This window comes from Lynx canadensis, chromosome D4 (assembly GCF_007474595.2).
Source record: "Lynx canadensis isolate LIC74 chromosome D4, mLynCan4.pri.v2, whole genome shotgun sequence".
NCBI classification, from domain to species: Eukaryota; Metazoa; Chordata; class Mammalia; order Carnivora; family Felidae; genus Lynx; species Lynx canadensis.
The window spans coordinates 19,031,071-19,055,881 of record NC_044315.2 but is presented as its reverse complement, the minus strand read 5'-3'; the positions used below and the strand labels follow the sequence as shown (position 1 = coordinate 19,055,881).

The 24,811-nt window shown below is 42.6% G+C and overlaps 1 protein-coding gene across 1 annotated transcript in view; it reads left to right on the top strand.

Moving 5' to 3' along the window:
• Positions 1-24,811, top strand: part of GNA14 (G protein subunit alpha 14) — a 211,011-nt gene that overhangs the window by 102,890 nt on the left and 83,310 nt on the right. Inside the window, exon 2 of the mRNA XM_030294039.1 lies at positions 15,402-15,586. Coding sequence (XP_030149899.1) covers positions 15,402-15,586 — 185 coding nt within the window. The remainder of the gene's footprint in view (positions 1-15,401; positions 15,587-24,811) is intronic.

The window sequence follows — 24,811 nt, the reverse complement described above, 5'->3', positions numbered from 1 at the left end:
TCAAGTTTCTTGGGGTGTTGAGCCTGTGATCACTGAGTTGACTAGAGTGCCCCCAATTCATGATGAATTTGGAATCTTCACAGATTCACATGTGAGCTTATTTGGAAATACTGTCTTGGTAGCTACAGTCAAGTCAGGATGTGGTCATACTAGATTAGGGTGGGCCCTGAATCCATTATGACTGGTGTCCTTCTAAGATGAGTGACATTTGAACACACATACACAGAGGACTGATGGCCACGTGAAGACAAAGGCATAGACTAGAGTTAAGCTGCCATAGACCAAGAAGCACCAAGGGTTGTCAGCAACCCCCAGAAGCCAGGAAAGAAACAAGGAAGAGATTTTTCTCTCAGAGCCTCTGTGAGAGAATAAATTCCTTAAAAAAAAATCTTCTTAATATTTATTTATTTTTGAGAGAGAGAGGGAGACACAGAACCCAAAGAAGGCCCCAGGCTCTAAGCTGTCAGCACAGAGCCCGATGGGGGCCTGAACCCACAGACCGCCAGATCATGACCTGAGCCAAAGCTGGATGCTTAATCGACTGAGCCACCCAGGTGCCCCAATAAATGCCTTTTTGTAAGAAAAGTTTATTTATTTTTGAGAGAGACAGCATGAGCCAGGGGAGGGGCAGGGAGAGAGAGAATCCCAAGCAGGCTCCACACTGTCAGCACAGAGCCATATGTGGCACTCAATTCCAAAAACCATGAGATCATGATCTGAGCTGAAATGAAGAGGCATGTGCTTGACCAACTGAGCTACCCAGGTGCCTGGAGAATAAATTTCTTTTGTTCTAAGTCACCCAGTATATGGTACTTGGTGACAGCAGCCTAGGAAATGAATACAGGCACTACTTCCCTAATTTCCCCATTATTAGAAATGCCACCGATGACCTGGTCTGAAAGGTTATAGCTTTGTCTTGCAAATACATTCAACCTTCCAAACCATTATATTCCCTCTTTCCATTTCCACAGTTATCACTCTTACCACATATCATAATAATATTTGAGCATTGTTTTCTAGAATTAAAGTGACTTAATTCTTAGAACAAACGATGACAGGAGTGGTCTTATTCTGGCCCCTTAACTGATGTGGAAACTGAGGTTCAGAGAGCTTAAGTAATTGGTCTGAAGTCACACAATTAACCAGCACATTAAAAATCTAGGATTCCAGAAAGATAGGCCCTTGAGCACCAAGAAAAAATACTGAAACCAAAATGTAGCACCTGGCTACAGTTATTTTGCCATACTGCCTTCTCCATTATCCCAAAGACAAGACCTCAAGAGCTTATCATTATCATTGGGGTAAAATGAGAATAGTCTTCAAATTATTCTCTTTTCCTTCCCCTCGCCTTAGAGAGCTAACCCTTGTTATTATCACAGCAGAGGAATCTAAGTGTTGATAGAATGAGAAAAGAGAGTAACAATTTCTTTATAACCATTTCTTTCCTATGTTTAATTACAGACTTGGAAGAGGCATCAAATTGGCTTTTGGTGGAAAGCAGTTGTTTTTTGTTTTTTTTTTTTTTTTTTTGTCTATAAGTAGGTCACTGGAGATGTAATTAATAGAGATAATCGCTATCTCATATACGGATTTTTTTTTTTTTTAGTTAAATGACCTCTTTTGCATACGTTTTCCCACGGGGTAAGAAAGCAGCTAGTTGGGTGACATTGTTGAGCTGGTTTTATATAGCAAGGTCAAAAAATAAATCTTTCCAACATAAGAAATGCGTTTGTTTTACTGGAAAGCTGGGGTTTTGTTGTTGTTCAAGTAGAGGCTTATGAAAAGCAAAACCTAGCTGGTGATGGATTTTCTTAACCTTGGGCTTAAGTAGTGAATTAGAGTTATAACATCAGAGCATGCTCTCAAGTGTCTCCCAACCCCAATATGGCAGAGTATATTAATGGTGATCATATACCTCATTGTCCAAACCAGGACATTTGAGAATGAAAAAGGATGCTATTAATAATTACCTCAGGACAACAGGTATAAACTAAGGCCAGTCCTGGGCAACTGGAAAATACGGTCATCTTGGTCGCTTTAATCCATCCTAGAAACAGAAGTTTAGACAGTTTTTGAAAACCTCTTCCCACAAAGAGAGCTTGATAAGTGGGGCTGAGAATTGTTATTAGTTATAAATCATTAGGCTGTCCCTTGGAAATTAAGTATGTATAGATACATTTTTTAAGTTTATTTATTTTTGAGAGACCGCATAGTGAGCAGGGAGGGGCAGAGAGAGGAGAGAATCCCAAACAGGCTCCATGCTGTCATCACAGAGCCCCATGTGGGGGTTGATCTCACAAAGCATGAGATCATGACCTGAGCCAAAATGAAGAGTTGGACACTTAACCAAATGAGCCATCCAGATGCCCCAAGTGTGTGTGTGTGTGTGTGTGTGTGTGTGTATGTATGTATGTGTATTTAAGTACTTTTTTTTGGATATCAGTAAGAGACATGTTGAAAAATTATTACTTAAATGTTTTAGTCTTAGTCATTCTACAGCTAATAGTTTTGGGGAGACTGAGGCTGAAAGGGATCTTGGCCTGGAGGAAAGGAAACCAAGGAGTTGACCTTCCCTACTTGGGTGGAGACTTATGCCCTAGAATTAGTGCCCAGCCTAGGTCACCATGTGCTCAACTAATAATGATGCAAATGACTCTAAAAACGTCTTGAATTGAACTGGTGATTTACAGTTGTGCACCAGAAAGAAAAAAAAAACTTTTTTTCAGAGAATGAAGCTATAGTGAAGATTGTTTGATGAGATCTCTGGAGTTGAGTAGGCACAAACTTGTTTGTTTAGGGGATTGAAAGAGAATTACAGCAGAGAGGGTATTTCATTTATGTTGGGAAAGTGCCCTCTGAATGGAACGGTAGGAAAGATTCCAAGGCTGTGTGGTGATCAAATGAGGAATGCTAAGGCACATGATACTACGTAACTCTTCAAATATTCATTTATTGAGCCCCTACTCCATGGCAGGTGTTGTCCAAGGCCCTGGGGTCCACAGGTAGAAGAGAGTTCCCGATCTAAGGGAAATTACAGAGTGATGAAGACATGTAAACAATGTGAACATCATGGGGTGCCTGGATGGCTTAGTCAGTTAAATGTCCCCCTTTGGTTCAGGTCATGATCTCATGGTTCATGGGTTTGAGCCCTGCATCAGGCTCAGCATTACCAGCTCAGAGCCTGGAGCTTGCTTCTGATTCTGTGTCTGTCTGTCTGTCTGCCTGTCTCTCTCTCCCCCCCTCCCTTCTGGATTGTGCTGTCTTTCTGTCTCCTAAAAATAAATAAATAAACTTTAACAAAACAATATAAACATTATGATCAGTGCATGTAAAAATATAGTCATAACAAGAGAATGAGTGTTTCTACCTGGGAATTCTGGGGATTCATGGAAAAAAGTGATGTTGCAAGAGGAGTTGGATATGTTGGCAGACCACTGTGGGAGAGGAAGGCAGGCAAAAATGATATGGCCTGACTTTTTTCTAAGGTTATTTACTTATTTTTGAGAGAGGGAGCATGCACACACACGCATGCACGTGCACGCATGGGAGAGGGGCAGAGAGAGAATCCCAAGTGGGCTTCGTGCTGTGAAAACAGAGCCCAACAACACAGGGCTCAATGCCACCAACCATGACATCATGACCTGAGCTGAAATCAAGAGTCGGATGTTTAACCAACTGAGCCACCCAGGCGCCCCTATAGTTTTCATTCTTAACCTGATTCTACGTGTAACTGCACTTTTGTTTAACACTTAATTTATTTCCATGTAAATTTATCTTTGGGGTGGGGTGAGGGTGGAAATAAGAGTCAGGGAGTTGTTTCAGCAAAATGCTTTTGCGTTTTAAAAGTTACCCTGCCTCCTTGCCTGCTTTTACTGAGGCTTAAGGATTTTAAATCTGTGGCCTCTTCTGAGAGCTTCTTTATTTTCGTTTAAATAATTTTTGCCTTTGCTGTCCTCTTGCTCCTCTTCTTTTTCAACAGGAGCAAAATCAAACTTTCAGATGATGATAGCTTGTACAAGAACAAGTTTTCCCTTAAGACTCACTATGGTGTTAACCATTCGAGTGTCAATTATTCCTCATGGAAAGACAAATATCACGTGATTTCAGTTACATGCAGAATTTAAGAAACAAAACAGATGAATGTGCGGTTGGGGGAAGAGACATAAAGCAAAAAACAGACCTCCTGACTATAGAGAACAAACTGGTAGTTAGCAGAGCAGTGGTGGAGGGGGCGGGGATGGGTGAAATAGATGATGGGGATTAAGGAGGGCACTTGTGATAAGCATTGAGAAATGTATAGAATTTTTGTTTTTTTTTTTAAGAAATTGTTGAGTCTCTCGGGGCACCTGGGTGGCTCAGTTCGTTAAGCCTCTGACTTCAGATCAGGTCATGATCTCACATTTCATGAGTTCAAACCACACGCCGGACTCTGTGCTGACAGCTCAGGGCCTGGAGCCTGCTTCGGATTCTGTGTCCCCCTCTCTCTCTGCCCCTCCCCCGCTCATGCTCTGACTGTCTCTCAAAAATAAGCATAAAAATAAATAAAATTCTACACCTGAAACTAATATTACACTGTATGTTAACTAACTTGAATTTAAAGAAAGACTTGAAAAAGGAAAAAAAAAATACTCCTCAGGGATGCCTGGGTGGCTCAGTTCGGTAAGCTCTGACTTCAGCGCAGATCATGATCTCACTGTTTGTGAGTTTGAACCCTGCATCTGGCTCCGTGCTGACAGCTCAGAGCCTGGAGCCTGCTTCAGATTCTGTCTCCCTGTCTGTCTGCCCCTCGGCAACTTGAACTCTGTCTCTCAAAAATAAACATTAAAAAATTTTTTTAAATGACTCCTCATATTCTTCCAAAGGTTGAGAGGTCAAAGCATTATCTGTGCCCTGGTGTTATTATTTCTTGGTGAACATTTCTGTAAGAAGGGGGGAGGGGAATGTTAACTTTTCAGCAGGAATGGTGAAGAGTGGAAGATTATAAAATCATTTATTAAAATGCTTACCATTTGTGTTTTTGGAAAGTAAAACAATGATGAGTCAGAATCATAGAGCAGAAAGTGATCTCATAACCCTGCTTCCAACTGAAATGAGTTGTACTTCTAATGAAATTGCTAATATTTTAGCTGTCAGCTATAGAGTTTGAGTAGTTTTCTCCCTTCCCTTGGTATGGCTTAACCATTTCTAGGGAAAAGTAATTGATGTCCAGGACATTTTCCAAAATAGAGCATTTGATTTTTAAGATTGTGTATATCGTGTTACTTTTCCAGAATCTGATACAGATGGACTATTGGTACAGAATGAGCAAAATTCTCAAAACTGTGTAACTCCTTATGGAAGGGTCAGTTATAATGTTTGGTAAGTAACAAACACCTCTGGATCATGTGACTATATCCAAGAGGTCAATGACACATCCATCATTGACAACTGTTTCCTGACATAAAGCAGTTAATAATTCAAAAAAATTTTATTGAATTTTTAAAGAATACCACGTTTAAAGCAAATTATAGAAATTTGGTTGCGTAGGTAAATAACTCAACTTAGAGTAAAAATTAGCCTCATTGTTCCACTGCAGTTGAACTTTTAAATACACATATGACAACTCTGAGAAGGACATTGTTTTTGATATTTCAAATCAGAAAAATTAATTGATTCTTCACAATTAAAATTGTCAGCATGACTTTTTGGCTTGGCTTTGATACAAGAACTCAGAAATCGGTTTAAACCTGAATACATTCTTGATCAAAATGTCACCCAAAGATGATAGAAAATGGCAGGAATTGCCATTGGAATTGTTGGGAATTCTTGTTCTTCTTGGTTAGTCAGTGAAGATGATTTTGCAGGTTAATGAAACGGAAAGACTATAAAATCTAATACAGCATCTTGTCATTCCCCATTGTTTTATTATTAGGTTTCTTAAAAATCTCAAACTATTTACTGAGCCTTTTCACTTAATTTCTTGTGGCTTCTCCTTTTTGGTTTCAAGAGCCCCATAGTCACCTCTTCTGTTGAGAGAGCAGCCGTGAACCCTGTCTTCAATTGTTTCCAGTTCTCTGTTCCTAGGACACTGCTCCTCCTTTCATGGTGAAAGATCACACCCCCTCTGTTTGTAAGCACAGAAGCTGGAGACCGGTGACATGATTATGCTGGTGACATGGGGGCTGGGCACAAGCAGACAGGACTGACTTAAATAAGTGAATCTTTATGGCACTCAAAAAATGTTTTCCCTCTAGAAATTGAAAAACAGAGCTTCTGTGGGGATTTTATTCATGCAGAAATTAAATTGGAACTTGGTGTAAAAACCCACCAACTGCGAGATCATGACCTGAGCTGAAGGTGGACGCTTAACTGACTGAGCCACCCAGGCACCCCTTATTTATTTTTTTCAAGTCTATTTTTTTTTAAAGAGATAGAGAGCAAAGAGGGGGAAGGGCATAGAGAGAGGGAGAGAGATGATCCCAAGCAGATTCCATACTGTCAGTGCAGAGTCCAACATGGGGCTCTGGGGCTCCAACTCACAAACTGTGTGATCATAACCTGAGCTGAAATCAAGAGCCATAAGAGTTGGATGCTGAACCAACTGAGCCACCCAGGCACCCCGCCCCCGCCATCCCAAAGGACCTTTTAATACCATCACTTTGGGCATTAGGTTTTCAACATGTGAATTTTGGGGGAGCAAAAACATTCATTCCAGTGCTGCAGTAAGGAATCATTTGGAATTTCCTCCAACGTTAGCCAGCTTGTCTCCTCCATCAGTATCTTGAGAATAACCAGCCCTAGGATTGTAGCACTCACAGGTGCAGAAATTCCTACTGTGTGGGGTGGCTGCTGTCCAAGGTCACCGGTGAGTTACAGGAGCCAGTGCACCCAAGTCCAGGCACTCTCCCGGGGCAGCCCTCCTTGCCGCTGCGCTGAGAACTTCTCCTGCTTAAAAATTTTACGAAAAGAATTTTTTTTTAACTTATCCCTTTACCAGGAAACCCTGATATGGAAGTTGAACCTCCGTGCCTGGCTGGCACGGGGTCCTGCGTGGCCCGGTGGAAAGGGCAATCGGCAGGAGGCCTGCCCCTGTGTGGGGTTGCTTTGTCTACTCACCAGACTCACCCACCGAGTCCTGAGTCTTCTCTTGGTTAGAAAAACCTGTTTCCTGTTGCTTTCCGAGATCATGACCATCCTGGTTGTCCTGGTCAATAGATATCCGTTCGCAAATATTAGTTAGGTTTTTCCTACGTGCTGGATTTTAGGCTCCAGAGGTGTCAGGGAACACGAGCCCTAAGGCCCCACAGAGCCAGCCTGCCGGTCTTCATGGTAGGTCCACACCCTTATCTGCCTGTAGGTCTCCATCCTTTACATCAACATCCAGAATCGTGTCTTCATTTATGTTTTGACTTACACTTTTGCTCTGTGTTTGTCCTCTTGTAAAGCTGAGCTAAAAACCAAAAAAACAATGGTTTCTCACAGATGGTTTCAGAAAACATCCCAGGACGCTGGAGACGGCTCTGCCTATCTGAGAAGCTTAATCAGCTCCTTGCTTTGGCTCCTGGGGAGGCTGTCTTCGCAAAAGATTGTAGGTGAACTTTAGAACAATTGATGTACTGTTCAGATGTCCTTGGTCTATCACTTGCAAAGGATTTATTTTGCTTTGGCCTCTGTTCCCTCTTGGCTCCTAAAAGGCAACGTTTTTCTCTGTGAGCCTTTCTGTGTATTTAACAGTAAGCTGAAAGTTGAATCTCACATTGCTTTCTCAAATCTGAGAAAAAGTTTAGAGTTTTAGTGCTGAGACATTTTGTTGGCCCTTTTTCAGTAACATGAATTTTAACCCTCAGTGTTTTTTTGTTTTTTTTTTTTTTTTTGTATCTGGATGTGGTTCATGGGGAGAATTCCAGAAGCCTCTAGAGAAAAAGAGGGGGAAGCTCCTTTAAGTAAATGGGTAAATTTCACATAAAGAGGGCAGTAATTTGTGTCTGTTATTTATCAAAATGTGATACCTGATCACTGGTGGTAGACATGATTTTTTTTTTAGTTGGAATATTGCTGAAGTCTTACTTTATTTTAATACATTTAATTAGATTAATCATGGCAAATGATACTGGTTTTTCACCTATAATATCCATGTTTCCTTTCATAACAAGCTTATTTGAGTAAAAAATTTTGCTAAATATTAAAATCATACAGGTGGTATATGAGTATGGCAAACAAAAAAATCACAAGATGGGCATACAAATGACAAGGTCTTGGGAAACAGTGGTTAAGTACATGTCAGGGACAAGAGTCGTGTAAAACAGCCTGTAGTCCTGCAAGGTCAAAGATGTATACCCCTCACCCACAGAAAGCAAGAAGCCTGTGGTCTATGTTAAGTATGCTAGAGTAGCAAGCTGTGTGTGTGTGTGCAATTTTTAACCACTTATTGAGTGGCTATTCTGGGAAAGGAAATGACTCCTATTTAAGGGGCTGGGGAGAGGCAGAGATCCCAGGCAGAGCTTTACAGTGAGAGACTCAGGGGAGTGTGTGAGCCTTACTTGAGAGGCATTTTGGTCTCCTGCCCAGAGCCAGGGAGCAAGGGGGCAGAGAACTGGTACTGGGCCTCCAGGGGATCTGTTACCGGCCAGAGTGCTTTCCTGACAAGTTATCTGCCGATTTGATTACAGAGGATGGTTGCAAGAGGATGACGATAAGCAAGAACCTCAACCTTAATGCAAGTTTAAAAGTACTTATAACCATTGTTGGGTTTTTCCCCCCAAATATGAAAACGTTGAGCTAAAAACTAAATGGGACAAAGAGCCGTTTCCTTTATTAATACTTGGAACAGAATCTGGAAATGGAATGGTAATTTTATTCGTTGGCCCATCTGGTGTTTTAACAGAGTTGGGTCCAGGAGTGAAAGTCCTGCCAGTCTGTGGTCCACTCCCTGTCCCCCCACCTCTCCCCCTCCCCGACTGGCCCCTGTTGCTCGGATTGAATCCCTCAGTAACCTGACACCAAAATGCACCTTCTAACCTAAGGCTTTGCCCTCCCTGTGAGTCAAAAAGCGGCCCCCAGGGTGAGAGCTCAAGTTGTCTTCACTATCTGTGGATTTTGTGGGCGAGCCTGGGAGAAAGTCCTCACAAAGAGACAAGAAACAAAGCAGAGTAGACTGTGCTCCTGACCGAATCACACATTGTAAAGCGTGATGGGGTGGGGGTGGGGTATGTAAAGCTAAGTCACCTAATCCTCCAGTCACCAGTAACTTTCATTTAAAAAATCATTTCCTTTAGATTTTTTTCCTTTACTTGCATAGAATAGATAGTTGTAGTCCGTGTATGGGTGTCGAGTTTCTGCTGAGAACAGATGAGGAAGCTCAATTCAGATCCTTAGCTTGAGTTTGTTGGTTCCTCTGGTCACGGTCACAGATGTCATTGCAGAGAGAAGTGCCCCCCCCCACCTTGCTCCTCTCTTGCCCCCATCTGCTGCTGGAGACCTCTCATTTAGAGCAGAGCTCTGAAGGATTAAAGATAAAGTCCTAAGTGTCGCAATGTCGGTACCAGATGAAGATTGCTTAAAAAGATTGGAGGGTGTGACTCGACCATTTATTTGGGGAAACGCTCAGTGTAAAACTAGCACATGGTGTTAACATGGGAAGTGCACATACCAGCACAGACCTGAATTTAGACCCGAGACCCAGCACTTGGAAGCTGAGCGACTTTGGACAAATTTCGACCTTGGACAAAAATTTAAAAAACTATGTAATCTTTATAATTTTCAGTTTCCCTTTTAGAGATAGAAGGTTCTAACTGGGTTGTGTGGTGCCTTACATAAGATCCAGTGCACCTCCCACCCTGAGTCACTTTTCTCTGGACTCAGCCCCCAGTGGACTGTGTCTTTCAATCTCTCTTTCTGCCTTTAACCGAGCCTGTTTTGTTCCATGTTTGGTTTTTTTGTTCTTCAAATAACCACAATATAGAACTGAAGAATATTTTAAGGTATTGGTATTCATCAAATGAGTTTATGTCTTCTTTTTGTGAATATTTTTTGATGTCTGTTTTTGAGAGACAGCATGAGCTGGGGAGGGGCAAAGAGAGAGGGGGTACATCAGATCTGAAGCACACTTTGCTGATAGCAGAGAGCCCGATGTGGGGCTCGATCTCATGAACTGTGAGATTGTGACCTGAGCCAAAGTTGGACACTTAACTGACTGAGCCACCTGGGTGCCCCTATTTATATCTTCTTTTTCAATTAACCTTTAAAATCATTTTTAACATTTTCTTCTTGAAATGCTCCATGTCCCAAAGCAAAAAGCAATGACTTGTAAAAAAAAAAAAAAAATGTTCCTATCTTTGGGACTAGTGGTGAGGTTGGCTTTAACCTCTTGTAAGTGAATGGCCTGTAAAACTAAAAAAGATCTTTACCTTGGTAGAAGTTTGGACTGAGTCTCGAGTGATTTTTCTGGTCTCAGGGCCAAAATCACAGTTTCTGCCTTGAGATAGTTACGTAATCTCTCGTTTCACATCAGCTTTGTGGTGTATAATATGCAGAAGGATTAGTATTTGCTTGGGGTAAGGTAGCACTGGACCAGAGGTCAACCCTGTGGGGGTGGAACAGAAGAATGCATGGCAGTGTCCTAGTGAGAAGGAGATTCAGGGACCCCAGCATTCTGTAAGAGCAGAGATCTTGTGTCATCTGGAACCTTGGATGAAGTTCAGACACTAGAGAGTCTTCAACAGGTTCTCATGTTATTGTATGGGATCTGGGCAGCCAGGAGTAATCATGAAATGGTGGCTTCAGGGGCCGCTGGTGTCACTGCAATCCTCTGGAAAATTCATATCTTATTTTTATGTGATCATGATATAAGACCTATGGAATAATACTGTGGCTTCTCACATTTGTTCTCTTCATACCTTTATTTAGCCATCCTTTGACAGCCAACTATTTAGTAATCAGTGTGCCTGGCACCCAAATGAGTGACCCTCAAGCTTTACCCTTAGGGGACTAAGTAGCGAGAGGTCTGCAATTAGGGGATGTGCTCCACTAGGGTGTTCCAGGTGCTTAGATTGCTCTAGGGGACAGGCCTAACTGTTGAGGGGGTGGAGGGGAAAACAATTCCTTCAGGGGAGGTGGTATCCTTGGTGAACCTGAAGGCTGAGGCATTTGTCGCCTGGCTTCTGGGCCCAGCTCCGTACTGGCACCCACCTTGCCTTGTTTCCTGACTTGCAGCCAGTTTCTTCATCTCTGACCCACCTTTCTGCCTCTGGAAGTGGAAGTGAGGTAGCAGTGAGGCTACCTGTGAGAACATGCACCTGTCTGAAGGTTCTTCGTGCTCCAACCGTATGTCTACAAGATGGTGGTCCTGCTGGGGCTCAGAGTTCAGTGTGGCTGTGAGCCTCCGATTTGTCTTCATTAGACCAGTCTAACGAAGTCCTTTTGGTCATGACCCTGACTTTCTTCCCTGACCATACAGTCTGTCATTAGTCTGACTGAATAAAGCCCTGTGATTACACACACCTTGTAGGGTGGTTGTGTGAGAGATAGGGGGTTGTTTGTCTAGAGTAGCTGCTACCCAGTGACTTCTCAAATAGTCACCATTATTGGGAAGGAGGAGTAATCCAGAAAGGGTCACAGAATCAGGACAAGGCTCCTGCATGGCCACTTGTTGTGCTGCTGCCTGCAGTGGTTGAAGGCACTGCTACTCACATAGTACCCTGGGCAGTTGAGAGGGGATAATCCCCTCTCTTTCCCCATGTTGTAGATACTACAGGTAGTCGAGACTAGGTATACTCTTAAGTACTATCATGTACTCAAATACTGCTGTATTATTCAGGCCTTTAAAAGGAAGGAAATCCTGGGGCGCCTGGGTGGCGCAGTCGGTTAAGCATCCGACTTCAGCCAGGTCACGATCTCGCGGTCCGTGAGTTCGAGCCCCGCGTCGGGCTCTGGGCTGATGGCTCAGAGCCTGGAGCCTGTTTCCGATTCTGTGTCTCCCTCTCTCTCTGCCCCTCCCCCATTCATGCTCTGTCTCTCTCTGTCCCAAAAATAAATAAAAGTTGAAAAAAAAAAGGAAGGAAATCCTGGGGTCCCTGGGTGGCTCAGTCGGTTAAGGGACCGACTTCGGCTCAGGTCATTCTGTCATGGTTTGTGAGCTCGAGCTCCATGTCGGGCTCTGCACTGACAGCTCAGAGCCTGGAGCCTGCTTCGGATTCTGTCTCCCTCTCTCTCTGCTCCGCCCCTGCTTGCACTCTGTCTCTCTCCCTCTCTCTCAAAAAATAAACACATTTAAAAAAATTAATAAAAGGAAGGAAATCCTGGAATGCCTGGGTGGCTCAATTGGTTAAGCATCTGACTCTTGACTTTGGCTCAGGTCATGATGTCACAGTTTGTGAATTTGAGCCCCATGTCAGAGTGCTGCATTGGCAGCATGGAGTGTGCTTGGGATTCTCTCTCTCTGCCCCTCCTCCACTCTCTCTCTTTCTCTCAAAATAAATAAACTTGATATATTAAAAAAATGAAGGTGGTGAACTGTATGTGTATTTTACCACAATTTTAAAAAGTAGTTTAAAAGCCTATTAAGTATGTGCCAAGTGTCAGACATTATTGTGATTTCTCTCTCTATATTGAATGGGGACTCCCAAATGTAGGGTGACGATCAGGTGGGAGCTGGTGGTGTGGGCGGTGAAAGGATTCAGCCAAGGCAGAACAAAGGAGATAGCAGTTTATTGAATACATTGCAGGGGAGCGGTTGGCAGGACCGCAGAAGAGAGGCCATCTGCAATGAGGCAGTGGGAGGGGGCTGTTTCTAAGGGGAGAAGATGAGGAGGTCTGGGGATGTATGAATTTTCCCTTTTATGGTAACTAAGCCTGGTTGTAAGTAGCCCATTGGTCAATTAGGGCTTGTGAATATTTTGAGGTGGGGCACCTGGTGGGTCTGTCTCCATTTAGCCTAGTGGTCACTGTGGGCCCTCTTCCCTTGTTCAACATTCCGTTGCTCAAGCCTGTCGCCCAAAAGTGGCCTCTACAGTAACACCAGGCACAAGGAGAGATGATGTGAGTTAAAAGGAAGGTGGCCCCTGTCTCCCCTTAGGGAATGTGCAGACTGGTAGGGGAAAACATGTCAAATGGAGAACGGCATTAATGAGCACAAGTGTGGCTGGAGCACATGCTATGATTGGTACCCGGAGAACTTACAGTCGGGGAACTTGACCTCATTAGGGAGGCCAGGCCAAGAGCCAAGGTGAGCAGGACGAATGTGCAGAGCATGAGCAAAGGCAGCAAGAAGACCAATGTGTCAGCAGAGGGTGAGAGAATGTGTGTTGTACGAAGAGGGTGGTGAAGACCCAAGGGGCCAGACCGCGCAGCCTTATGGGCCAGAGTGAGGAAGTTTGTCTTTCTTCCTGAGCAGAGTGGGATGCCACTGAGAGTGTTGAGTGAGGGTGGGGAGGTAGAAGAGTAGGTTTGGGTTTTGAAAAGGTCAGTCTGATGGAACATGTTTTCTTAGAAGGAAAAATCTTAACAAATGTTCACCGTTGTATCTCAACTATCCATGTGGAAAACTTGAGCGACTCTGTTTCTCAGGGCCCTTGTGCTAGGCCCTGCCCTGATGTTTGCAGAGACATCACAGAGACCCACATCCCATAAGTCCAAACAGTTGCAGATTATAATTACGCTAACAAACTATTATCAGTATGTTCTATCCTCTGACCATGGCAAACATGTCTTTAAAATGTCAAAAAAGATGTGTACAACTATGGTTTTTATGTGACTAAGTGTTAGCAAAGTTCCAGAGGATGAATTTGTCTGTAATTGCATTGTCTGGTAGTCTGTTGGGCCAATGAGATATGGATGAGTAGTAAAGATTTTATAATTAATCATTTACGACGCCACAATTTTTTTGCTGCCATTATGGAAAAATCAGTATATTTTAATTAAGGTTTTCATATAATTTGCGCTCTTTTGACAGAAATACTGAGTCAGACAACTTCTTTTTTTTTTGCAACAGCTTTGTTAAAATATAATTTGAGTACGGCACAACTCACCCATTTGAAGTTACAACTTGGCTTGAATCATTTTAGTTCTGAGATAGCTTCTCATAAATCTTCAATTTGAAGAAACTTTGCCCTGCTGGGGGCATATTGACATGAATTGTTACAAAATTCTTAAAACAATACTGAGATTTGAAAATGAATCATGAGTATAATATAACATGACTTGTTCCAAACATGGTAATGGGATCTCCTACAATAAATTATCTTTTTTTTAAGCTATAATTGACATGTAACATTATATTAGTTTCAGGTACAATAAATTATCACAGAAAATGTTAGAAAATATTTTCATTGCATCATATCCATCTTTATCACTTACACTGTAACTGTCATTGTCTTGTGAAGCATTATCTCAATCTAATGTTAATGTGGAGTCCTGATTGAGGTGCCTGGGTGGCTGGGTTGGTTAATCGTCCTACTTCAGCTCTGGTCATGATCTCAAAATTTGTGAGTTCAAGCCTCACATCAGGCTCTCCATTCACAGTGTAGAGCCTACTTGGGATTCTCTCTCTCTCCCTCCTCTCTCTGCCCCTCACACTTACACTTTCTCTCTCTGAAATAAATAAACTTAAAATTTTTTTAAAATGTGGAGTCCTGGCATCTTATGTCCCACATGTTATGCCTGGACATCTCAGAGCAGCAGGAATGGTTTGATCCTGTAAACTGTTCCTCTGCTGCCACATGCAGGTGTTATGAGTTTGGAGGAGCCCCTGAACTACAAGTTGGAATAGGAGGAGGAGCCAGAATACAGTCACTTGGCACCACCGGGGATGGTGCTGGATTGTGCAAGGATCACTTGTGCTCACGTATCTGAAAGGCAGGAACTGACGAGTGAATAAGACTTTGATCCTGTTGCGGAGGTCCTCCCCGTGCACTGATGCAGCCTCCATCACCACTGCTGCTATATTAGCGGTAGTGAGACCCTTAGACGTTTGGGGCTTTCAGACACAGTTGCCAGTTATCAGAAGGAACTTAGGAAAAGGGATGTAGGGGAGCAGTTTCCTGGGGCCTAAACAGTGCTGGTTATGAGAGCTGATGGTTAGAATTACTCCAAGGAACAGAGACACTCATGTACCCTTAAGTGTGTGTGTGTGTGTGTGTGTGTGTGTGTGTGTGTGTGTGTGTGCGCGCGCGCGCGCACTCGCACGTGTGAGAGAGAGGGAGGGAGAGAAGGAGTGGGAGCACAGGGTACAGAATAGGGACTCCTCTGCCTAGGGTCAGGATACTGACGCCATATTACTGTCAGGATACTGTCAGGCCCCTTCCAAGTTGACCCAATCAACCCTGTTCATCACGATACAGACCAACACAGCCAGGAGGTCCCCTCTTTCCTAGCGTGTTCCTTTTGAAGACTGCTGACTGCATTCTCCCCTTGTGTTGTCTTACCAGGAACTGGTGAAAGTGGCAAAAGCACCTTTATCAAGCAAATGAGAATCATCCATGGGTCTGGCTACAGCGATGAAGACAGGAAGGGGTTCACGAAGTTAGTTTACCAAAACATATTCACCGCCATGCAATCCATGATCAGAGCCATGGACACCCTGAGGATACAGTACGTGTGTGAGCAGAATAAGGTAAGCGCCACAGGGGTGTTGGCCCTATTTGTGGAGGCATGCGTTCCTTCTCTAGAGAGCATGTACATCTTTTGACAAAAAGATTTACAGAGTGCTTTGGTTTCAGAGGCCAAAGAAGATCTGGGGCCCAAACTCCAGAGGAGTGTGATGAACTTAGCTCTGTAGTCTTGTCTTCTGCAGGAGTTCTCTCATGGGGGTACTGTGGTGCTCCCCAGTGTGCTGGGATTCAGATATGTGGGCATTAACATTGCTTTTTTCAGGTGCTGAGAAAAGGTAACCCATTAATTTCTACATTGGCACAGTGGAGATCGTGGGCTTACAATGGCCAACTTTCCCAGAATTCCCAGTCATGGGAAGTAGGGTCATAAATGACCTGCAGACCACTCAGAGCAATTGGTGGGTTTTCTTTCTTTATTTTAGGAGCTAGGTAATGGTTGAGGAGAGTGATACTTACGTCCCAACTAGCAGTGGGCTCTCATAAAGTACTAGTTTCAAGCTGGCTTTACTTTTGCTATCACCACTGGTTATTTAAGATATAATTATGTTTAAAGTCATAGGAAAATAAGATAACCAGGAATGTGGAAGGACAAGGCAAATAAAATTGTATATAGTATATTGGAATGCAAATCTATTGCCAAATACTATATCTGAGTTGATTAAGAAAATAGAGAGGAAATAGTTTATTTAAAATAATTGATACTGAGGGAGACGCCAAGGTGGCTCGGGCGGTTAAGCGTCCAACTCTTGATCTCAGTTCAGGTCTTGATCTAAGGTCATGATTTCAAGGCCCAGGTTGGGCTCCATACTGGGTATGAAGCCTCCTTAAATGAAATGAAATGAAATAAATAAAATAATTAATACCAAGATACAACATGACATGATAAAGGAATATTCTAAGATGAGTCTTTTGTGGGTCTACTAAAAAGAATGTAGCTGCTACAATGCCAGCATTGCATAGGCTTTAGGATGTACCCCAACAACAACTTTATCACAAACTTGTAGCACCTACATTCATGTATATTTTATACATGATATATGAAGAGTTTCAGAGCAATCAATCTAAATTTTTATCACTCAGTGACCAAGTTACATAGGAACATAGCATGCACCCAAGTTTTGACTTGACTTTACATGATGTCTGCAACCTCACGTCTTTACCACCATTTCCTTGCACTTTTGAAGAAATGAAGGAATGGATCTTGCTTCAACCTTCAAGAACGTTGTGCTGAAAAATGTGTGTATGTGGGGGTGGGGTGGAGAATTAGCCTTTAGTGTATCTGGTGCCAAGCAGTGTAAGAGGTTACACACTGAGCCATTGGAAGCTTCTAGAGGTGACTGTGATGATTCCATGATACACTGGTTTTGTATCTGATTGAAAGTGTAGAATTATTTTTTAATCACTTATCCAGTTGACCCTTGAACAACACAGGTTTAAACAGTGCAAGTCCGTATACATGGAGATATTTTCAATAAATACAGTACAGTACTATAAATGTATTTTCTCCTATGATTTTCCTCACATTTCCTCTAGCTTCTTTCCTGTAAGAATACAGAGTATAACACATCTAACCTACAAAATATGTGTTCATCAACTGCTTATGTTATCAGTAAGGCTTCTGGTCAATAGCAGTCTGTTAGTAGTTAAGTTTTGGGGAAGTCAAAAGTTATATGCACGTTTTTGACTGTTTAGGGGTAGATGTCCCAACTCTGATGCCGTTCAAGGATCCACTGTACCAGGGATTTGGAAAATGAGGCCACCTGTGGAAATTTAGGATTATTTCAAAAAAGAAGTATGTCAGGAACATCCTTGTGAAGATTTTAGTTAATCCATTTGCCTTTGTTGGAAAATGCATTTTGTTTCTCGTTCATCGTGGGGTGATGGGGGGAAGCCTGGAATTTAAGGGATGGACTTGTAAACAGGTCTGCTGGGAAGGAAAAGCTCAAGTGTAAGTTCATTCTATTTACCTTGGCGACATGTGTTTTTAAAACCCAATCAGGTTGAAAATCAGCGTCTCTGGGTTTTGGTTTTGTGTCGTTTTCCCTCAAGGTCTTCCAGAAGTACTAAGGGTTTATGTTTTAAGCAAAAACATTTTTATGGGGTTTGGCATTCGACCACTTCCTCTTTCTCTCTTGGTCTTAATTCTTCTTCATAAGGCCGTGTCCACTTGACCACTAATCTGCATTAGGTTCCCAGGGCTGCTGTAACAAAGTACCTCAAACAGGGTGACTTAAAACAGAAATACATTCTCTCCTGGTTCTGGAGGCTACAAGTCTGAAGTCGTCATTGATTGGTTCCACCTGGAGGCTCTGAGGAAACATTTGTTTCAGGCTTCTCTCCTAGCTTTGGGCGGTGCTGGATATCCTCGGAACCCTTTGGGCTTGTAAACATGGCATTGCAGTCCCTGCCTGTCCTCACACAGGGTTCTCCCCTGTGTGAATCTGTTCTCATGGCGTTCTCCTTTTTGTGTCCAAATTTCCCTTTTCTTCTAAGGACACCAGTCATTGGATTAGGGCCCATCCTCATCCCAAGTAGGATCAGAACTTGATTACACCTACAAAGATTTCCGAATAAAGTTGCTTTCTGAGAAGTTTGGGATTTGCATGAATTTCAAGGGGATATTATTCAACCCAGTACAGTCTGCCCTCTGCGCCCCACCCCCCATTCATGTTAGTCCCATATGCAAAATATATTCGTCCTGTTCCAATACCCTCCAAAGGGAACCCATTCCAGCCTGAACTTAAAATATTGAATCTAATCGCAACCTCAACTGAAAAGGTTTCAAATCTCATCATTTAAATCCTCTAAATGAGGTGAGGCTCTGGATGTGGTCTATGCTGGGGCCAAATTCCTCTCCTATCTCCTTTTCATTTGCTGCATCTGGCTCCCTTCTCAATGCCTTCTTTCTATTTCAAGTACCTACATTTATGCTTCATAAACTTCCTCTTATCCCTCAAACAAATGCCTGGGATGAATCACAGGCTTTACAAAGAGGCATAAGATTGAGTAGAAACAACACTGGTGGTTCGTTCCCAAAAATCTGGGCTCTATTCATGGCTCCCCTGTGGGTCTGGGGCAGAAGTCAGCAGTCTTTCTGTAAAGGGCCAGAAAGTAAATATTTTTGGCTTTCAGGGCTATATAGTCTCTTTCCTGCTCTGCTGTTGTGCAAAATCACCCATAGGAGAGGTGTCAACAAATGAGTAGACTCATTGGAAGCTCTATTTGCAAAATGTAAATGCTATTCTTAACCCATGGGCCATACAAAAACAGGCCACAAGTGGATTTCATCCACACTCTGTGGTTCTCCACACCCAGTCTTAGGGGAAGCCATATAACCTCCCTGGTTTTGCACTTCCCCAAATGTTAAATGTGGACAACACATGCTGTTTCTACATCATAAGCCAACATGAGCAAAAAGGAGTGCTTTACAAATGAAATGGCACTACAGAAATACATTACAGAAATATTATTGGGGCAGTGTCAAGAACCAAAAGTGGACTCATTATTTCTTCTATTTGTTTAGGTCATTTTCATCCCTTCATTGTTTTTCAGATAATTTTTTTCTGTGGGCTAATCCTGATTCCAAATGAGAAACTGTAACAAAGTACCATCCTCAGATCACAAAATGATAAAATGATGAGTGTTCATAGTATTGAATAACTTAAAGAAGCATGGGGTCACCTGGGTGGCTCAGTCAATTAAGCATCTGACTTCAGCTCAGGTCATGATTTCACAGTTTCATGGTTTCCAGGCCCGCATCCGGCTCTGGAATGCTTGTGGTTCAGAGCCAGCTTGGGATTCTCTGTTTGCCTCTCTCTCTACCCCTCCCCCACTCTCACTGTCGCTGTCTCTAAATAAAACTTAAAGCACGGTACACGTTTTCTCTACCAAGCACTGTGTCACTTGAAACAAAGAATTAGGAGGGAGATGAATAAAACCTTAAGTAACTTTTAGTTTTACAAACATGCACTCCTTTCCTCACTTCTTATTATGGACTATTTAATTACATTTTCTTGGTTTTTTTTCAGAGGTGGAAGCACTTTCTTAAATGTAGAAGAGAAGTAACTGATTTTAGAGGGTCTTATGTTAAATGTTAGTGATTTTATTGCTCAGCTAGGTGGTTAAAAATCTTTGCTTATTTATTTGATAGGCTCCTTAGGAAAGGAAATTTATCAGAAATTTAGTTGAGCTTTTGGTTTTTAGCCAACATGGCTTTTCAATTAAGATATGTAGCCTGGGGGTGCCTGAGTGGTTCAGTCGGTTAAGCGGCCAACTTCAGCTCACATCATGATCTCACGGTTCGTAGGTTCAAGCCCCACGTCAGGCTCTATGCTGACCGCTACGAGCCTGGAGCCTGCTTCGGATTCTGTGTCTCCCTCCCTCTCTGCCCCTCCCCTGCTCATGCTCTGTCTCTCTCTGTCTCTCAATAATGAATACATGTAAAAAAAAAAAAAAAGATACATAGCCTGGAAGATTATTTTCTTATACCTCGCCTTTTATTTTTTTAAAGAAATGATGCACAGGTGTTTGCTCACTGTGTTGGTAAGCCTTAACTTTCATGAATGTCTCTCAGGAGTGTCATATGAGCCCAGAGTAGAATTTATGGCTTCTTGAATAAACACTGCTCAATGGCAGGGCTCCCAAATTGGAGTCTGCTTCTAATTCATGTTTACTAGTGATGATTTCACTGAAGTCCAAAGAGCTTCATATTTTTTTTTTTTTTTTTTTTTTTTTTTGCTGTTTGTAGTGTGTCCAACTTGGGACATTCTCATTCTAGGCCTGTCCTGCAGTGAAGAAATGCATTGCTTTTTATCCTTCTAAAGGTTCTGCAGAATCTGCATGGATGACACAGATTGAGCGTTTCCCAAGGGGAAAGGAGAACTCTGCCTGGCTTCTCAAAAACCTTTTTGCTCTATAGTCACTGATCCCTGGAGAAAAGAGTAAGGTCTTCAGGATCTTCGGCAGCTGACTCCCGCTTCTACCCTGCCTTCCTGCTTATGGGAGTTCATCACAACACTGGGGTCACCTCATATTTGCATGTCATTATGCACAGATAATTGCAAGGGCTCATCACAAAACAAAAACAACATCTTGAAAAGGAGAGTTAATAATTAAGCAACAAGAGGTCTGTTTTGCCTGCCATCTACTCTGAGAACCTAATTAAGGTCTGAATTTCCCTTCAAAAAGCATCTTACTGTTCCATCGGTTACTTTTGCTGAATTCCAAGGTTCAGCTGAGAAGATGGGCTTGGCCCATCTTGTCAACCACAGCTGAATGGCAGAACTGGGAGCAGGGGAGGGGTGTTGAATTTCCTGACAAGACCTCTGCTACTTTGGTTTGAAGGCCTGCGGGTCCTGCATTTGGGTAGCAGGATGACTTTGTCACTGGTTCCTTGCAGTGTCTTGAGTCTGGGCATCCACATCCCCCTCTCCTGACTTCTAGGTTTCTCAGGATGTTGGAAACAGTCTTTCTCAGTCTTGGCTGTACATTGGAATCCCCTTGGGGGGAGGGGGTTGCTGCTGGGGTACCACCCCCAGAGAGTCAGAACTGAGTGTTCTTGGAATGTGGCAACTTAAAAAAAATTTTTTTAATGTTTATTCTTGAGGGAGAGAGAGAATGTGAGTGGGGGAGGGGCAGAGAGAAAGGGAGACACAGAATCTGAAGGAGGCTCCAACTCTGAGCTGTCAGCGCAAAGCCCTACGCAGGGCTTGAACTCATGAGCTGTGAGATCATGACCTGTGCTGAGGTCGAACACCCAACCAAGTGAGCCACCCAGGCACCCCTAGATGGACTTTTAGAAGCTTCCCCAGTGCTTCTGATTAGGCAGCCACAATTGAGAACCGCTCCTATAAGTACCTTAACATTATTTGAGGTGTTCATTCTGGGTTCTGGTTTCCTGTCAACCTTTCCAGAATGGGGAGGGAGAATTCTGGTAATCTATTCCATGGAATGACCCAATTAATCTCTACCCAAAGGTAAATCGAATGGCCAGCCCTGAGGATGTTTGTTTTGTTCAGCTGAGCTGGGCTGCCTTGATGAGTTTTGTGATGGTGGCATCTCCGGGTGACATATTTTATTTCAGGGCAGGCTCTGTGTTTGTTTGCTTTGAATTTTGAAGGGGTCTAGCACTACCTCATACTGGGATCTTCCAGGGGTGAGAAGAAGGAGCTGTATCTTAATCTCCGGAGGTTCTGTCACCAGTGCTTTCTTATCCTCTGTTTCCTGTTATTACAAAGAAATGATCATTTCTTTTTTGATCAATAAAGAATCAGGCATGATGGTTAGGTTGGCACTATGCCCAAGGTATAGATGCCATTTGTAGTAAAAAAATACCTTGCAATGTTGTAAGTGGAGGTATTACACTAGGAAATTAAGTGGTTAAATCTTTTTACTCATCATTAATAAGATACTTGTATTTATTGACATGGTAATTCACCAGGTATACAACTGAAATATCAAATATCCTGCTTCAGGGGCGCCTGGGTGGCTCAGTTGGTTGAGCATCCAACTCTTGCTTTCAGCTCAGGTCATGATCTGACAGTTCATGGGATCGAGCCCCACATCGGGCTCTGCTCTGACAGCATGGAGCCTGCTTGGGATTCTTTCTCTTAGCTCTCTCTCTGTCCCTCCCCCACTCACATGCATGCTCTTGCATGCGCTCTCCCTCTCTCTGAATAAATAAAAAAAAAATCCAGCTTCACATTAAAGCAGTGAAGTGTAGTATTTATGGGTCAGGGTCACAGGACATTACATTTTGTATATAACTCTTCCAGCTTAACTTTATTCTCAGAAGGCAAAGGGATGAAATTCCAGAAGGATCTATTAAAGACTCATGTGAGGAAGTCAGGCTCAGTCAAATGAAAATGGTAAATTTATGTCACTTTTTTTATAGAAGAGTTTCTCAGAGCTTGAAGTATTTTAAGACCCTCTTAATTTCTAATTTTTAAAACATCTGTTTAAATACATTTTTCAGTCCCACTTCCTCATCCAGTTTGAAAAGTCAGCTTCTGCATGAGCTTCTGGGAACAGGGAGGCCTATGTTCAGATTTTGGCTGCAGCCCAGGGTTGCTGGTTCTCTGGCAAATGTGAAATTCAGCCTCTTTCTTCCTTTGTCCATTGGATATTAAAAATCGTGTGGTACATTTTTCTTCTTACTAAGAACTTGGAGTTCTAGCTAGTGTCACAACAACAACAAGAAACTCTCCACCAAAATCCTGGGCTGGAGTTTTTCCATTTATGCCAATAGTTCCCTGATTAATCAATGTTGAGTTTAGTGTGAAAATTGCTATCATCAGAACTTGAAATGTTAAGAGTTTGGAAAAGAAGAAAGAATAAGATGGAGTAAGAACTGGGTTTCTCCTTCATCACCATCAAGGGGACCACCCTCCCCTCACCCCCTCCACCACAACACCCCCCCCCCCCGCCCACCCCACAACTACCCATTCAGCCTGGATTGGAAGATGAGGAATGTTTGGAGCCAAGGAGGAGTGATGAGATTGATTTGACCATTGAAATAATCATTCCTTCCCCCACCTCAAGGCAAGATGTGAATCTACCACATCCCATGCAATGCTTCTTAAAATCTTGTGGAAAGGGTAAATGTCAACAAAGTTACAATCCCCAAAACGAATGTGATCATCAGTCGATTCGAACGTCATCCATCCAACATATGTGAAACATTTTCCTGGAGTCTTTTGAGTTGCATCCAACTTTGTTGTCATTCTAAAATATAAAGGGGAACGTGTGAAACACCCTCATGATCAAACTCTTTAATAAAATCTAGAATGATCTTCAGTGATGCTACATCCACATTTTCTGATGGTAGAGGTGACTGGTGTGATGGTGGTGCCCTCAGACCTGCCTTCTCTGAACGCCCAGTTACCCTACTGATGAATGAATGCCATAAACATGTGCCAAGGCATATATTCCCACCGCCCAAGGTTTTTTATTGGAGTCCTGCCAGGGGAGGCATGTTCATCTGGTATTTTTGAATTTAGACGTAGATTTTCTTATTAACTGGTTAATAAACTCTGCATATTATCCGAGGCAAAACATTCTAGAAAGCTGCTTCTCTTTATTAAAAGTTTTTGTTGAGGGGAGGGGGTCTCAAACAGTATACAGTAATGAATCCAACAGAAACAAATTGCTAAAAGGTTTTGTGTGTGTGCACGCACGTGTGCCTGCAGGTGCATAGCTGTGTTTAGCAATAAACATACCTTTAAAGTAAAAACCACCAGGGGCGCCTGGGTGGCTCAGTCGGTTGAGCGTCCGACTTCGACTCAGGTCCCGATCTCACAGTTCGTGAGTTCGAGCCCCGCGTCAGGCTCTGGGCTGATGGCTCAGAGCCTGGAGCCTGCTTCCGATTCTGTGTCTCCCTCTCTCTCTCTCTGCCCCTCCCCCATTCATGCTTTGTCTCTCTCTGTCTCAAAAATAAATAAACATTAAAAAAAATTTTTTTAAAGTAAAAACCATGTTCCTTGGAAGCCAGAAGAGTTGCCTTTCTTTTTTTCATTGACATTAAAAAAAATTTTTTTTAAGTAAAAACCATGTTCCTTGGAAGCCAGAAGAGTTGCCTTTCTTTTTTTCATTGACACTTCTTTTTGGAAGCTCAGAAGTTTTGAGGCAGCTTTGAGACATTGCATATCATGTACTTGCTCTTGATTTTTGACACCTAAAACTCTGTTGGGTTTAGTTAAAAATGATCTAGAGTAATGTAAGATAGCTTCATGCCATTACTATTACTTTGTGTTTTGCCTAAATCAAATCCTAAAATATTTGGGCACTTTGATTAGAAGTAAATATGTGGTGCGTTTAACTTGGCCATGTACAGGGTCTGGTTAGGAAATTGTTTGCTTTTTTGTGTGAGTGTATAATTTATTAAGGTTAGAAGACTTAAAAAAAAAAAACTAGAGAAACCAACTTCGAGTTTTTTAAATCACTCAAATAATTGAGGTGGCTTTAGTTGCAAAAAGGTTGAAGATGATAAGAATGATGCTGATTATATTTTAAGTGCCTCTGAGTTTCCTCCCTTCCTTTTATACTGGCTGAATGATGGTATGTGTGGGAGACCATTGTGGTTGGGCAGTGGCTCCCCCTTTGCCCCAGGGACCAGAACTTCTGCCCTGTTCCTTTGTATCTGTGCTTTGTGTTGACATGGAATGCCTTTCCTGTTGAGTCTTCCCTGTTGAGTTGTGGGGAGGCTCCACTTGAGGGTTTATTATCACCGT